Source organism: Danio aesculapii, chromosome 13 (assembly GCF_903798145.1).
Source record: "Danio aesculapii chromosome 13, fDanAes4.1, whole genome shotgun sequence".
Classification (NCBI taxonomy): domain Eukaryota; kingdom Metazoa; phylum Chordata; class Actinopteri; order Cypriniformes; family Danionidae; genus Danio; species Danio aesculapii.
The window spans coordinates 27554303-27567489 of NC_079447.1; the positions used below are offsets into that span (position 1 = coordinate 27554303).

General features: G+C 36.4%; 1 protein-coding gene across 5 annotated transcripts; it reads left to right on the top strand.

The window, feature by feature from the left end:
• The first annotated feature begins 637 nt into the window (after positions 1-637).
• Positions 638-13166, top strand: tial1 (TIA1 cytotoxic granule-associated RNA binding protein-like 1). 5 transcript variants are annotated; one of them, XM_056470517.1, is made up of 12 exons: positions 638-792; positions 1806-1902; positions 2141-2296; positions 2936-2990; positions 3992-4079; positions 5345-5420; positions 5724-5832; positions 8043-8138; positions 8222-8306; positions 9613-9736; positions 9829-9968; positions 11855-13166. In XM_056470517.1, exons 1-12 carry the CDS (start codon positions 764-766, stop codon positions 11967-11969), a joined length of 1170 nt encoding a protein of 389 aa, XP_056326492.1. In that variant the 5' UTR covers positions 638-763; the 3' UTR covers positions 11970-13166. The 5 variants fall into 5 exon arrangements, with proteins under 5 accessions (XP_056326492.1, XP_056326493.1, XP_056326494.1 ...); XM_056470518.1 differs by having other exon boundaries at positions 2144-2296; XM_056470519.1 differs by having other exon boundaries at positions 2198-2296.
• Positions 13167-13187: the final 21 nt, after the last annotated feature.

The following is a 13187-nucleotide window of genomic DNA, read 5'->3' on the forward strand; positions in this document are numbered from 1 at the left end:
TTGTTTGTATATTTAGGGTACTATGTAAAAAAAATTAATCTAGTCAGAAAAAATAGTCTAGGGAGGTTTTCACAGTGGTAAGACGAGGTTCCCACGCAAGATGTTCTCAAATAATGAGTTAAATTTTCACCTGCGAATCTAATTTAATAATGATTTTTTCAGATGCTTTGTTGTACTTAATTTTTTAATTTTTTCAAAGCATTTTTACACTGTAAAGTTTATATATGAAGGCAGCAACACTATGTGTCAGAGTTTAAAATTGTCACATTTCTCTTTTTGCAAAAAAAGTAGTATTTGTATTGTTTATACTATACTTCTATCTGTTTGTATTTATATCGTTATTGCAATAAAAAACTACTGTCACAGTAGGTTACCTTTTTATTGCTGACTATTGCCGATTTAACTGGCCACTAGTGGACACCGAAAAACAGGTACAAAACTCCTCCAAAATAAGGAAAACCATCAAAAAAATAATCCAAGGTCACATTATCAAATAAAAATACCCTCACAAAGCTGTCATACACCTGCGTTGATTAAATAACTGGGAAGCTCGCACTTTCTGTCGGATCGGTCGGATCCAACATTTCCCAAAACACCGGCTGGTTCTGCGCACGCGCACTGGCCGTCTTCCTGACTAACCGGGTTCCGCCATTTTCTACTCAAGATTGAAAGTAACACCAGTCCTGTATTGTTCGTACTAAAAATAAACCCCTTCTGAGAAACTGAAAACAGGTTTTGTTAGCACTCCTTCCGGCATCCAATAATGGAAGACGAGAGCCACCCAAAAACCCTGTAAGTAGCTGAAACACAAAGCCTGTCAGTGCTCAGTAAATAACCGTTCAATCCTTAGCATCACTGGTTTAGCTAACAGCTAGCTCCAATAAAAAAACGACGTCCTACCAACGTTTTGACATCACGTTCTTTTACTAATCTCTGTTTATCACTGGTAGTCTGTCGGTCAACTTTTATTGCTCATTATTCATACAGTTGAGGAATCTTAACGCGTTTATCTTCACTTGACGAGCCTTGGAAACATAATTATATGTAGCACGTTTAAGCTAAGCTAACGGCTAAGTAGACAAAACGGCCAGCCTCGAGAATAATTTATGCAAGTCGATTATATATAAATTATAATCGGCAAATATTAATAAAGTGGCTAAATTTTGATTTTGCTTCTTGAGTTACGTTAGACGAGTTTAGTATATAAACTAACAATACGTCATGCTCGATGACAATGTGTTTGAACGAGTATGTCATTGTCTGCCGGTGAAGTAAAAGCTGTTTTTTAATCTCAGGCCTTTTGTCTTTTATAGAAGTGTGGAATTTGTTTCCCTCAGATATAGATCTCCTGTGGATTCACTTGACGTTATACTTGGACGCATAGTTTCACTAGTTCGGTTTTGAGTGTAAATGTATTCCTGTCATAAGGTCATTCGGGCATAAATGGGCTGTCTATGTTTATGAAGACGTTTTTATAGTGTATTCAATGGCTAATTAAAAAAAGAAGTGACCAGTTTTTGCAATTGAGCTCTTCAGATACTTGTATATGAACATAGATGGAAATGTAGATATATACAAAGATAGGTATGCTGTTGAATATACTTGGGCAATCAAATGATTTATGAAGATTTTTTTTAAAGATTAGGTTTATCGGGTTTATGTTGCTGTTATAAGATCAATCTGTAGTCATATTGTGTTCTCTTTTATTTGTAAATGCATTGAGTATGATCTATGAGTCATGACATCCAGTCTGTAATTATGTTTGTGTGTTTTTTAATTAACATGTGGTAAATTTGCATTTTCAGCTATGTGGGGAATCTTTCAAGAGATGTAACGGAGAACTTGATCCTACAGTTATTTACTCAGATTGGGCCATGTAAAAGTTGTAAAATGATAACAGAGGTAAACATCCATCACACAGTACTTTTTTCCCAAATGTTATGTCTTTGAGCTCATAATGAATGTAAATGGGCTTGTGTGGAAAACATTGCATTTACATTAACTTTAAAAATCAATGTGCTAAGTTTATGTGTTTAAAATCAACCCAAATTGATGTTAAAGATAGAAAATGTTCCACCCAAGTCTTCCACCCAATACCCATGACTTTGCAATAATACATTTTCCTGGCTTTTCTTCTCAGCAGTCTGATAGCAGCAGGAAGATGAACTCTTCTTCTATTGGATTTTCTGTTTTGCAGCATACAAGCAATGACCCGTATTGCTTTGTGGAGTTCTTTGAACACAGAGACGCTGCTGCGGCATTAGCTGCCATGAACGGAAGGAAGATTTTGGGAAAGGTACATCTTGTGGCATCATTTAGGCCATGTCCACACGTATACGGGTGTTTTTGTAAATGGAGTTTTCCCCGCTTATGTTTTCAAAACAATCTATGTCCACATGAAAATGCATGATGCATATTATGGGCGCACGAACCAACAGGTGGCGATAACGACACTTATGCTGGGTTCACACCAAACGGAAAATGAAGTATTTGCATGAATAAATTACTTACAAATCAATGCAAACATGAGAACAGGCGGATTACCGTGCTGCATGTGAACGATGTAGAACACATTTGTGGCTTTTGCATTTGGGGAGAACCCAGCCGTGTTTTCCAATCAGAAAGCAGAAAACAACATGCAGGCTGACATCATGAGGCAAAAACTCCAGTTGTAGTGTCCGTTTAACCACACTGTACTCAGAGTTTTGTACAATCTTCACCCTAGTCAAGAGTTTTCAGAAAGTTTTAGTTTCAGTTACCTGACATTGCATTTTTGTGTGGACTAATAGTGAAACCACATAGAGAATAGTGCAGTTTTGAAAATGTTCGTGTTTTTGTGGACAGGGTCTTAGGTAGACAAGATTTGTGTAGTTTGTAGGGAAGTGTTGCAATTTCAGAAGTAATGCCTTTACCAAAAGTATTTATTTATTGACAGGAAGTCAAGGTAAATTGGGCTACCACTCCGAGCAGTCAGAAGAAAGATACATCAAGTAAGTTATCTGATTGTTAGGTGATGTCACACCACATTTTCTAGGTCCTGAAGCCTGGGACACACCAGACTCTCATTTAAAACATGCAGCAACAAAAACTGTGTTGCTGGCTGTGTCTAGTCCTATCTGGGCCAAAAGTCAAACAGATGACTGAAACAAGAACGTGTTCTGCGCCTGTGTAAGAGGATGTGTCTTTTCATACATGGCAAAATCTGTATTGTCATTCAACAAAGTAAAACCATAACTAGGTGCTGCACACGTACAAAGCAGCCACTGTATTTTTGCACATAATGGAGGGATTCAGTCATGCAAATATGTCTTATAATCTATATGGATAGCAGCTATTTAAGAAATGCTACAAAACAACAGCCAGCTTCTTTTTGTTCTGTCTTGACTTGTGTCATTTGCTTAGTTATGTTACATCAGTTTTTGTTCTCACACTCTGATTAGAAGCTGAACAGCCAATCAGAGCTCTTTCTTTCATCAACAGCCAATGTCAAATTTACAGGCTGAATCAGATTGACTGCCTCAGCTGAGAGGTGATGTGTGGAACACACCAAACAAACTAGCCTGACAAATGATCACAGACTGCCCAATGCTGCCTAATTGTTGACTGTTAGTTTGGTGTGTCCCGGCCTTAACATTCCAACAGATGCCAAAAGCGAACTCTAAATGGTAGTAATATACTGCTCACAGTGTTTTTTAATACTCCTGCAGTCATGATGTTTATATTTTTGCCTAATCTCAGATGGTCAGACGGTAATTAATATTTTATAAATTGTTAAAAAAAAAAAAATCTTTGATGTAGCAGAAAGATCAGAAACTGTAGTGTACACAATGATTTTGTAAAAAAAAAAAAATGGTTTATGTGCACCAAATGACCAGAGGCTTGCACTTCAAAACAATATTTCATACATTCCATAAGTTGAAAATCAGATTGTCTTTTACATCAATAGTGGTTTAGTTTTTTTTTTCCATTAAATGTGTTAATTTTTCTGCAGATCATTTTCATGTTTTTGTGGGAGATTTGAGCCCTGAGATCACAACTGATGACATCAGAGCTGCATTTGCCCCCTTTGGGAAAATCTCGTAAGTTTTAAGAGGTCACACCCCTCTTGTCTGCATAATGTTGAGTGGTGTGTTTACTGTAAGCCTGATGACCTCTACATGTAATTATTTAACCTTTGTTTTCTTCAAACATTTCTGTCAGTAATGAAAGCTTTTTTCTCCTTTATATAAAACAGCAATATTTATAGTTTTAAACTTACACATTTGAGTTGAGAACAGGATGTCATACAGTTTTAGAGACCATAGATGTTTAATTTGCATTGATAATTTTAATGGTCAGTGTTATGAGTGAACACGGGGCAATTTAGTCAGTATTGTGTACCCAGATTGATCTGTTGTAAAGAGCACCTTAAAAAATTTTCACCACTAATCTCCTCTGCTTTTCCGAAATTGGTAAGTAGTTTCGATTTATCTAAACGTCAACAAAAAACAACATTATGCAATGCTACTCTGCCAAATTTTCAGAGTCTCCTTTAGCTCTGAGTGTCAGTTAATAGAGCTCTGGTTATTTTACAGAAATGCTCATAGGATTGGACAGGAGCTTGAAGGCTAACAGCAAGGAACTGTGCACTCTGGGAACTCAGATGTAGATTTTTTTTCTATTCACTCTTTGCTTTTCATATTTGTATACTGCAGTATTTTTTCTATTAACGCTGACGTAGTGTAGACCTTTAACAAACTTCAGATGATTCATGACTATTTGCTTGTAAAAATTGTTTTATGGTTTTCCTAGTTGTGTTGATAGTTTGATTTTCCTACAACTCTAAAAAATGTTAATTTCTCGAAATTTGCAGCTTCCCAAACTCCATATTGGTGGTAAAGAATTGACCAGGAAAAATAAAGAAATCTGTTAACAGGCCATGTATGCCGTTTAATTCCTTTTTTTCTCTTTTGATATTTCTATGTACTCTTGAGTAGAATTAGAGACAGCAGTTCAAATTAGGAATGCATGGTAATGACTTTTACTGATGTTATAGTGATTAAGATGATGATGATTGCACAGCTATGAGGAGAGATGTCTAAGAAAAGCTTTTGCAGGAGTTTTTAAACATATATGCAGTAGTGTAGGTTGCATGACCTTGTAACTTGTTTTTATTTGATATAAACTGTATAATAAGTACCAGTAATCACGAGAGAGACTGATAGTATACAGTTTTGTTAGAATAACTTAAGATATTGTAACAGTGTCAGTACAGTGCAATGTTTGTGTGTGGTTCCTTTCTTTTAAAGATCCTCTAGCAAACCGTCAGTAGACTGACTTTTCCATTATTACATTTTGCTTTCAGGGATGCACGAGTGGTGAAGGATATGACAACAGGGAAATCAAAGGGGTATGGATTTGTGTCCTTCTATAACAAACTGGTAAGGCTCCAGTACAGGAACACAGAGTGAAGGTTATTCTATTTCTGTTCACTACAATTCATATTATAGCTGTAGCTTTTCAGCAATTCAGTATAATAGAATTAATCAGACTGTTAGTGTTTATTTTCAGTGTGAGGTTTTAGAAAGATTAGTAATTGTAAATAAAATCAAATTAGGACATTTTATGTGGATAGTTTCTATTTATACAGATGAACCTATGAAAGACTAGTAGTGTTGCTGAGAGCTTATGTTTTTGCTTCACATTTATGTGTGTTTGTAAATCTGTTGTTTCTTCTTTTCTAGGATGCTGAGAATGCCATAGTACACATGGGTGGTCAGTGGCTTGGAGGACGACAAATCCGGACTAACTGGGCAACTCGCAAACCACCCGCTCCAAAGAGTGTGCAAGACAGTAAGCTTCATTTTATTCATGCTCTTTTAAGAGAAAACAAACACTTTATGGCTTTCAGACTGCACTTAACCCAGGGTTATTATTGTTGTACAGCAGGGGTGTCTAAACTTGGTCCTGGAGGGCCGATGTCCTGCATATTTTAGTTCCAATTAAACACACCTGAATCCGCTAATCAAGCTCTTTATAGGTATACGCTTATTTCACGCGGCCGCCGTTTTAAAGAACCAAAGCAAGATTGCGGTGGAAAGAAACCCCTCTATTTCCCGCTTACATTGAAGCGCCGCTAAGCGTGGATGACTCGACTGACCTTCGCGGCTGCTTCGAGCTCCAGTCTCCGTGTATCCGTGTTTGCACTCAGTTTACCGCTCTTCACTCAGTGCAAACACAGATACACGCAGACTGAACGTGAGCGTGAAGCAGCCATGTAGATCAGTCAAGTCATCAAGCAGATCGCTCGGCTCATCTTGACCAATCACAAGCATTTCTGTTGAGCACATGAACACAATGGCCAATCAACGCTGTTTTAAGAAAGCCATCAACAGTGCCTTAAATGTTAGCGGAAAATTGACGGTTTTTCTTTTAATTCAGTATCGTGACAAGTCTAATATATTGAAAGAATCAGTATCTTAACTCGAGTTTAATAAAAGGCATCTAAAATGTGTGTTTGGGAAAGAAAACGTTAGCTAACTAGTGCCATTTGCCTTAACTTAGCTGAAAATGAGCTCTTATATCCTTTTATTTTCACCATTCATTCAGAACGGACCTTCGGGTCACTCGGAAGGCGGTGAAATTATAAATTTGTGTCACTTTCTCTTCGCTGATAAGATATACAGCCAAGTTCACAATGTTCTAATGTAACTCCCAACGAGACTTCCGGGTTTCTTCCCACCACAGCCTCGTTTTTGCTTTTTAAAATGGCGGCCGTGTGAAATCAGTCTATACTAGAAACTTCCAGGGAGGTGTGCTGATTGAAGTTGGATCTAAATTATGCAGGACACCGGCCATTTAGGACCGAGTTTTGACACCCCTGTTGTAAAGGCTTTAATAAACACACGAAACATGTTCTATTAAATTGTGTCTAATTCTGTGAGGAATTGATTCTATTCTTATTTTCTTGAAGGGATTTTAATCACTCTTAAACCAAATACAGTATTAGATAGGGCTGCACAATATATTGTTTCAGCATCGATATCGCAATGTGAGAATCTGCAATAGTCACATTGCAGGATGTCAAGCAATTTGAAAAGTTAATTTAAACCATTTGGACACAAGAAATGACAAAGTTTGCCAGTCTGAAGACTGTATCATGTTATTTTACATTTGATTATTGATTTTTTTTTTCAACACTGTTTTTCACCGAAAAGCATAAAGCACAGTTTATTTATTGTTCATCTGAAGAGTTCAGATGCAAAAAATGCCTCTAAATGCCGTCTGAAATTTTCTTCCAAAATGAGCATTTTTATCAGGCTCCTGTGTGTAGGTTCAGTAATAACACATTTATGGCAAAGAATAAGTCCTTTTTATGGTCATTAATGTGAAATAACTCAGTTTAAACAAATGAGGCGGAGAAAAATATTCAATTTCGATGGAAATTTCAGACGACACTTTATATATTTTATATAATATATATATATATATATATATATATATATATATATATATATATATATATATTAGAATTTTGTAAATTTTATGCAGATTCACTCCCCCAAAACATCATCCCAGTCAGTGTAAAATTATGAATTCTTTCCAAACGCTTCTGAAATCATTATTATTAAATATTATTGCAATATATATTGTGGAAAAACTAAAATATTGCAATGTCAGTTTTTTACAATATCATGCAGCCCTACTTTTAGATTTTTTAGCAAAAACTAAATTGTAAAACGTTATGTAATATAACTGCACTATACACTATACATATAACTGCATTAAACAAAAACATACTTTACTTTGAGTAAAAAGTAGTTTAAATGCAATCATTTACTTGCTGAGAGCAGTGATTGGGTAAATATGCGCTGTACATTTTCTATGTGAAAAATTACAATTTTTGGACTGGACAGTTTCAACTGTGAAACTAGATAACTGGGGTTTAGAATAACCCAGAGTTAACTATTTTAAATGTGAAAAGCCATTTCTCTTTGTTTTTTTTTTTTTTTCGGTTGCTAACGGTCTGTGAGTCTGTGAATTAATACTGACTAATATTACAGATAGTGCCAAGCAGCTGAGATTTGATGAGGTGGTGAACCAGTCGAGTCCTCAGAACTGCACAGTTTACTGCGGTGGCATTCAGTCAGGACTCTCAGGTACATCTTAATTCTGCACTGGCCTTTTCACACTGTTAGTGTTGATGCTCGCTCACGTGACTCATGCTTTTCTCTTTAAACAGAACACCTCATGCGACAGACCTTTTCTCCTTTTGGCCAGATAATGGAGATCAGAGTGTTTCCAGAGAAGGGTTATTCTTTTATCAGGTATCATTCCAGTAACTTTCTGTTTTTAGTCTTGATTTATGTTCTTGTAAAATAACGTAAACAGACTTTCATATGTTTAATGTTTGCGTTAGACCACTACTCACTGATATCAGGGTATCTGCTGGGTTTTAAAAAGTCTTACATTTTATAACCAAAATTTTTGCCCTTAAAAAAATTGACTGAATTATTATCTTGAAGGTCTAAAATCACTTTCAACGGGTCTTAGTTTTCCTTTGTTTGCTACCCAACGTTTCCTTTGTTTGATAACTTTACGTTGTAAAGCTACCCAATCAATCCAACACGCATCCAATAACCAACAAATACATCTGAATAAAATAAGTTGAATTAACAGAGTTTTTTATGTTGTTAATTGTGTTTAATGTTGCAAAAAACATGTATATAACTAGGGTCTGCTTGTTTTGACACATTATTTAAAATGCTAAGAAATAACTAATTAGAATTACTGGCAAATCATATTAGATAGGGTCAGTACATTTTTTTCCGTATGGGCCATTAACATTCATTACTCATGGTTTAAAAAAAAGTCTTTAAAAGTCTTAAATTTGACTTTGTGAAACCAGCAGAAACCCTGTGATATGTAGAGCAGAGTTGGCTCTGTGATTAATTTAATATTGTTTATATGCAGTTTTTTTTGTAATCGTTATACCATTTAATGGTGGGAAATGAGTTCACAAAATTGATCAAACAAAATCAATGCTTTTTTGCTCATGTTTGCTGTAGTCTCAAAATGCATAGATAATATGGATTTTGTTTAGCTAAACTGAAGCTGAGCTGATATTACACTAATTTCCCAACAGGGGGCATCATTACCTGATGAAAAAAAAATCAATCAACCTCCTAATCGACCAATTTTGGGCTTTAAAAGAAAAAGGAAAACAAACATGTTCAAAAACTCTTACAAATCTTAATAAAACATTTATATTGAAAACAATTGTAATGTTACAAAAGATTTATTTTCCATAAAATGGTTCAACTTTTTATTTTATTAAATAAATGGCTGCTGAAAATTCATGAATCCACAGTAATAAATAACATTTAAAAATATAATATTTCAAACATTTTCAAATTGGTTCACCCCAAAAGAGGCTTATGCAGAAACAAAAACTAAAATCAAAATAATTTTTAACATGCATGATAATTTACTCGTATGTATTATTTAGTGGTTTTAAATGTAAAGTCAAAGGTTTAATAAGCCACATGGTGACAAAAATGATCCTTCTGATTTCATTGTAAACAATAGGAATGCCATTCTCTTCACACACAATCATCATTTTTTTTCTCTCAGATTCTCCTCACATGAAAGTGCTGCTCATGCCATCGTCTCCGTGAATGGTACCACCATTGAAGGACATGTGGTGAAGTGCTACTGGGGCAAAGAATCACCTGACATGGCCAAAAATGTCCAGCCGGTAATGTGGAGTTTAGTTTTTCGAATGAGGCCTGCATGGGTCTTTCCACCTTCAGTGAGCCGTTACAGTAGTTCTCAATGCTGTATTCACAGATGGAGTATGGTCAGTGGGGACAATGGAATCAAATGTATGGCAATCCACAACAGTATGGTCAGTACATGACGAATGGCTGGCAAGTACCATCCTATGGAATGTACGGCCAAACATGGAATCAGCAAGGATTTGGAGTAGAGTAAGTTTTTTGGGCTTCTTATCAAACTGATCACAAAAAGGCATTAAATGTGGAGGCTGCGTGTTTTGTGAGAAAAAATGGCCCATTTGCACTGAGTGGTATGGTACGGTTTGGTTCAGTGAGCTTTTATGGCCATTTCCACTGTCAAAGGGTACCTAAAAGCTAACCGTACCTTACCACTTTTTTGGCACCCTTTCGAAAAGGTACCTAGCACAAGAAAAGGGTACCAAAAGGCGGAGCTAGACGCGCAGCTGAACTCTATTGGTTTACAGAGATACGTCACTCGCAGAAGCGGAGAATGAAAACAAAGGAACAGCCATTTTTAAAAACAGCCGAGACATTACACCGTAATAATATATACATATAATAAGGAGCCATGGTCAACCCGAGCTCAAACAAACCTTGTCGTCGACCTAATTAACAGCCACAAAGCCGAGAAGAACAAAATCGGCTGTGTCCTGTTTTTGTTTTACGAGCTCGTCTAAAAGTGCGAGCAGTTTAACTTTCTCCAGAGAGCTCGTCGCGTGTGTATATTTTGAAATAACAAACTTCTTGAAATCATATTAATAACGTGCGCGTGATCATTGAAGTGCTTCTGATATCCGATCCTTTCAGAAAGAGACAAACGCAAGAGTGAGGCGTGAAAAAAAAACAAATGAGAAGCTGGAAAAAAACTGCAGATAATGATACTTCTGCAACCTAAAACATGAACAAACTGCCATGTTTAATTATTATTATCACCTTTTTGGAGTATTATGAACTCGGAATGACGGAATTACTTTATTACAAGAGGTTACATGTGCCGGTGAAGATTAAAGACACATATGAGAGGTTTGCTCTGACTGTGGGCTATATTTCGTGTTGTTTTTGAACCCAAATAAGGACTAAATGTATGCTGTGTGGAGTTTATTTGTAATTGGTAACACATCGGAGACTGTAAGGGGCTGTATCTGTTCATATATGTTGATTTATTTATTTTGTATGTTTGCTGTCGTTGCAGTAGGCTATTTCACCCTATCATTGATCTACAGTTATAATCAAATCATGTTCATAGAAAAGTTAGTAATGAACATTTAAGCAGAAGTATTTGTGTGTATATAGCATTCGTTTTGTGTTTCTCATATGATATGTGAACAACCCGTACGGCTTTACTGTGATGGTTACTTTACTATGACGTCATCTGAAACTTTCTGTTGTACACCACACCTACCAAAAGGGTACCCCAAGCCTGATCAAGATGACCCGTATCGAACTGTATTGTACCTCTCAGTGGAAACGGACTATAAATGTAAAATGTGTTCTATGAATCCTAAAATGTAATTGTAAATGTGATTGTTATTTTAGATTTCAGTTGTTTTTATGGTGTTTCATTTTTCATTACTGTAATTTAACTATTTAATTTAAGAAGCCTGAAGTACAATATTGAATGGAACATTTTTTCTTAAAGGTCCTAAACTGTATTAGCGTATTGTTAGTATGAGTTTGTTGCACAGTATTAGCATGATTTTAAAATTTAGCAAATGCAAACATGTTTTACCACATGGCTGAAATCTTGTTATAGCAACATGTTATTGGTGTACATTAGTGGTTCTCATTTCCCGTCCTCATATTGTATGTCTGTCTTAACACACCTGGTTTAGATCATCAACTCGTTAACAGAAAGATCTATGAACTGGTCCTTGTGTGTTAAATTAAGAGAGAATGTGTAAATAATAGAAGTTGTGCAGAGCGGGACGGAGGACTGTAATGAACCACTGGTGTACATAAACATATTGCATGTTTTCCCACATCGAAATCAGCATGTTTTTTATGTAGGAAGTTCAAAATATGTATATGTACAAAATATATACAACTCATTTTTGTTGTTGCTATTGTCTTTGCCCTAGACAATCACAGTCCCCTGCCTGGGTGGGAGGTTTTGGGACGCAAACCTCTCAGGCTCAGCCCGGCGCAGTGATGAACCAGGCTAACTTTGGCATGGCCGGATACCAGACACAGTGATCTGACCGTCCCTCCCCATAACGGCCGCTTCTCACTTCTGTACATCTTGCTCTCACAGGGAGAGACTCTGAAGACTCCTTACCATACAGGCTTTTGGATCCCAAACAGGAAAGCTTTATTGTTAAGATGCAAATTTAGAGTAAAGAAGCCAACGAGTCGTGCGCCTTCACTGGATGTCTCAATTCAATCACAAGATCCTTTCCTGCTTCAGTGGAATTGGAGATGAAATGCATCTCTTCCCCCACCGTTTTTATTTTTACTGCATATCTCAAGGAAAACTGCTGATTTTTTTCCATTGAATCCCAACTTCAGGAACTTCACAGGTACATTACATGAAAATCCCACATTGTAAACAGTTTTCCCACTGTGTTTTCTTTTTTCCCCCACTCTTCCTTATTACTGATCATGCATTTGCTTCATTACAGTATGGACTTAGAATTTTGTACAAAAACACAACAAACAGCGACAAACAATGCCATTTATTCTTCATTCTGACTTGGCAAAGGCACTTTTTGGGGGTTCACTGGACCCGTGTCTTGTAAATGTTGACGTGTAAATGAATTTCTATGTGCAGTGGTGTATATTTAATCCACATTAGCTCCCCGTTCTCCTCGGATTCTAGAGCTCTTTGATACTGTGTGTATAATGTATCTTTTTACTCCCAATTTACAGACAGCGAAATCTCCCGTTCACTACGGAGAAAGGGTCACGACGGCCAAACCTGTAAATATCTTTTGATATCTCGGCCTGGAATAAGGATTTCAGAAGCATGCGCTCTCTTTTGTGCAGAACTAAAGCGGCGTCTGTTAGACTAACGTTACATGTGTGACTGACATTTACAAGCCTTAATTTTCGCTCGGTCACACACAGATTTCAGCTGAACACTTTGAGACCCTCATAGAGAGCTGTACGATTTATTTTAGATCCTACTGTACATTTGTCCCTTTGCTGGTTTTAAAAATATGCGTGCCATTATTTTTTTTTTTGAGTAGCCAGAGAAAAGGTTTGGATTCTTTTTTTGGTTTGGATTTTTGTTTTCTTCCCTCTGGGATGTTGAGGAATTGCATGTTTCAAACCATAATATTGAGGTTGCTCAAAGCATTGAATGTAAAAGGCAGAAATGTTTGCATACAACTAGCATTTTGAGTTTTCTTTTTAGGTCTAAATGAGACAATAAATGAACCATTGGACAAGAAACGTTCTCTTCTCGTTTTGTTC

Bases quoted from the DNA above. Each gene is read 5' to 3' on its own strand.
- tial1 (XM_056470517.1), top strand. From the start codon at position 764: ATGGAAGACGAGAGCCACCCAAAAACCCT. The intron at 2,991-3,991 runs GTAAGTTATCTG...ATTTTTCTGCAG, and splicing joins TCAGAAGAAAGATACATCAA to ATCATTTTCATGTTTTTGTG. The intron at 8,307-9,612 runs GTATCATTCCAG...TTTTTCTCTCAG, and splicing joins AAGGGTTATTCTTTTATCAG to ATTCTCCTCACATGAAAGTG.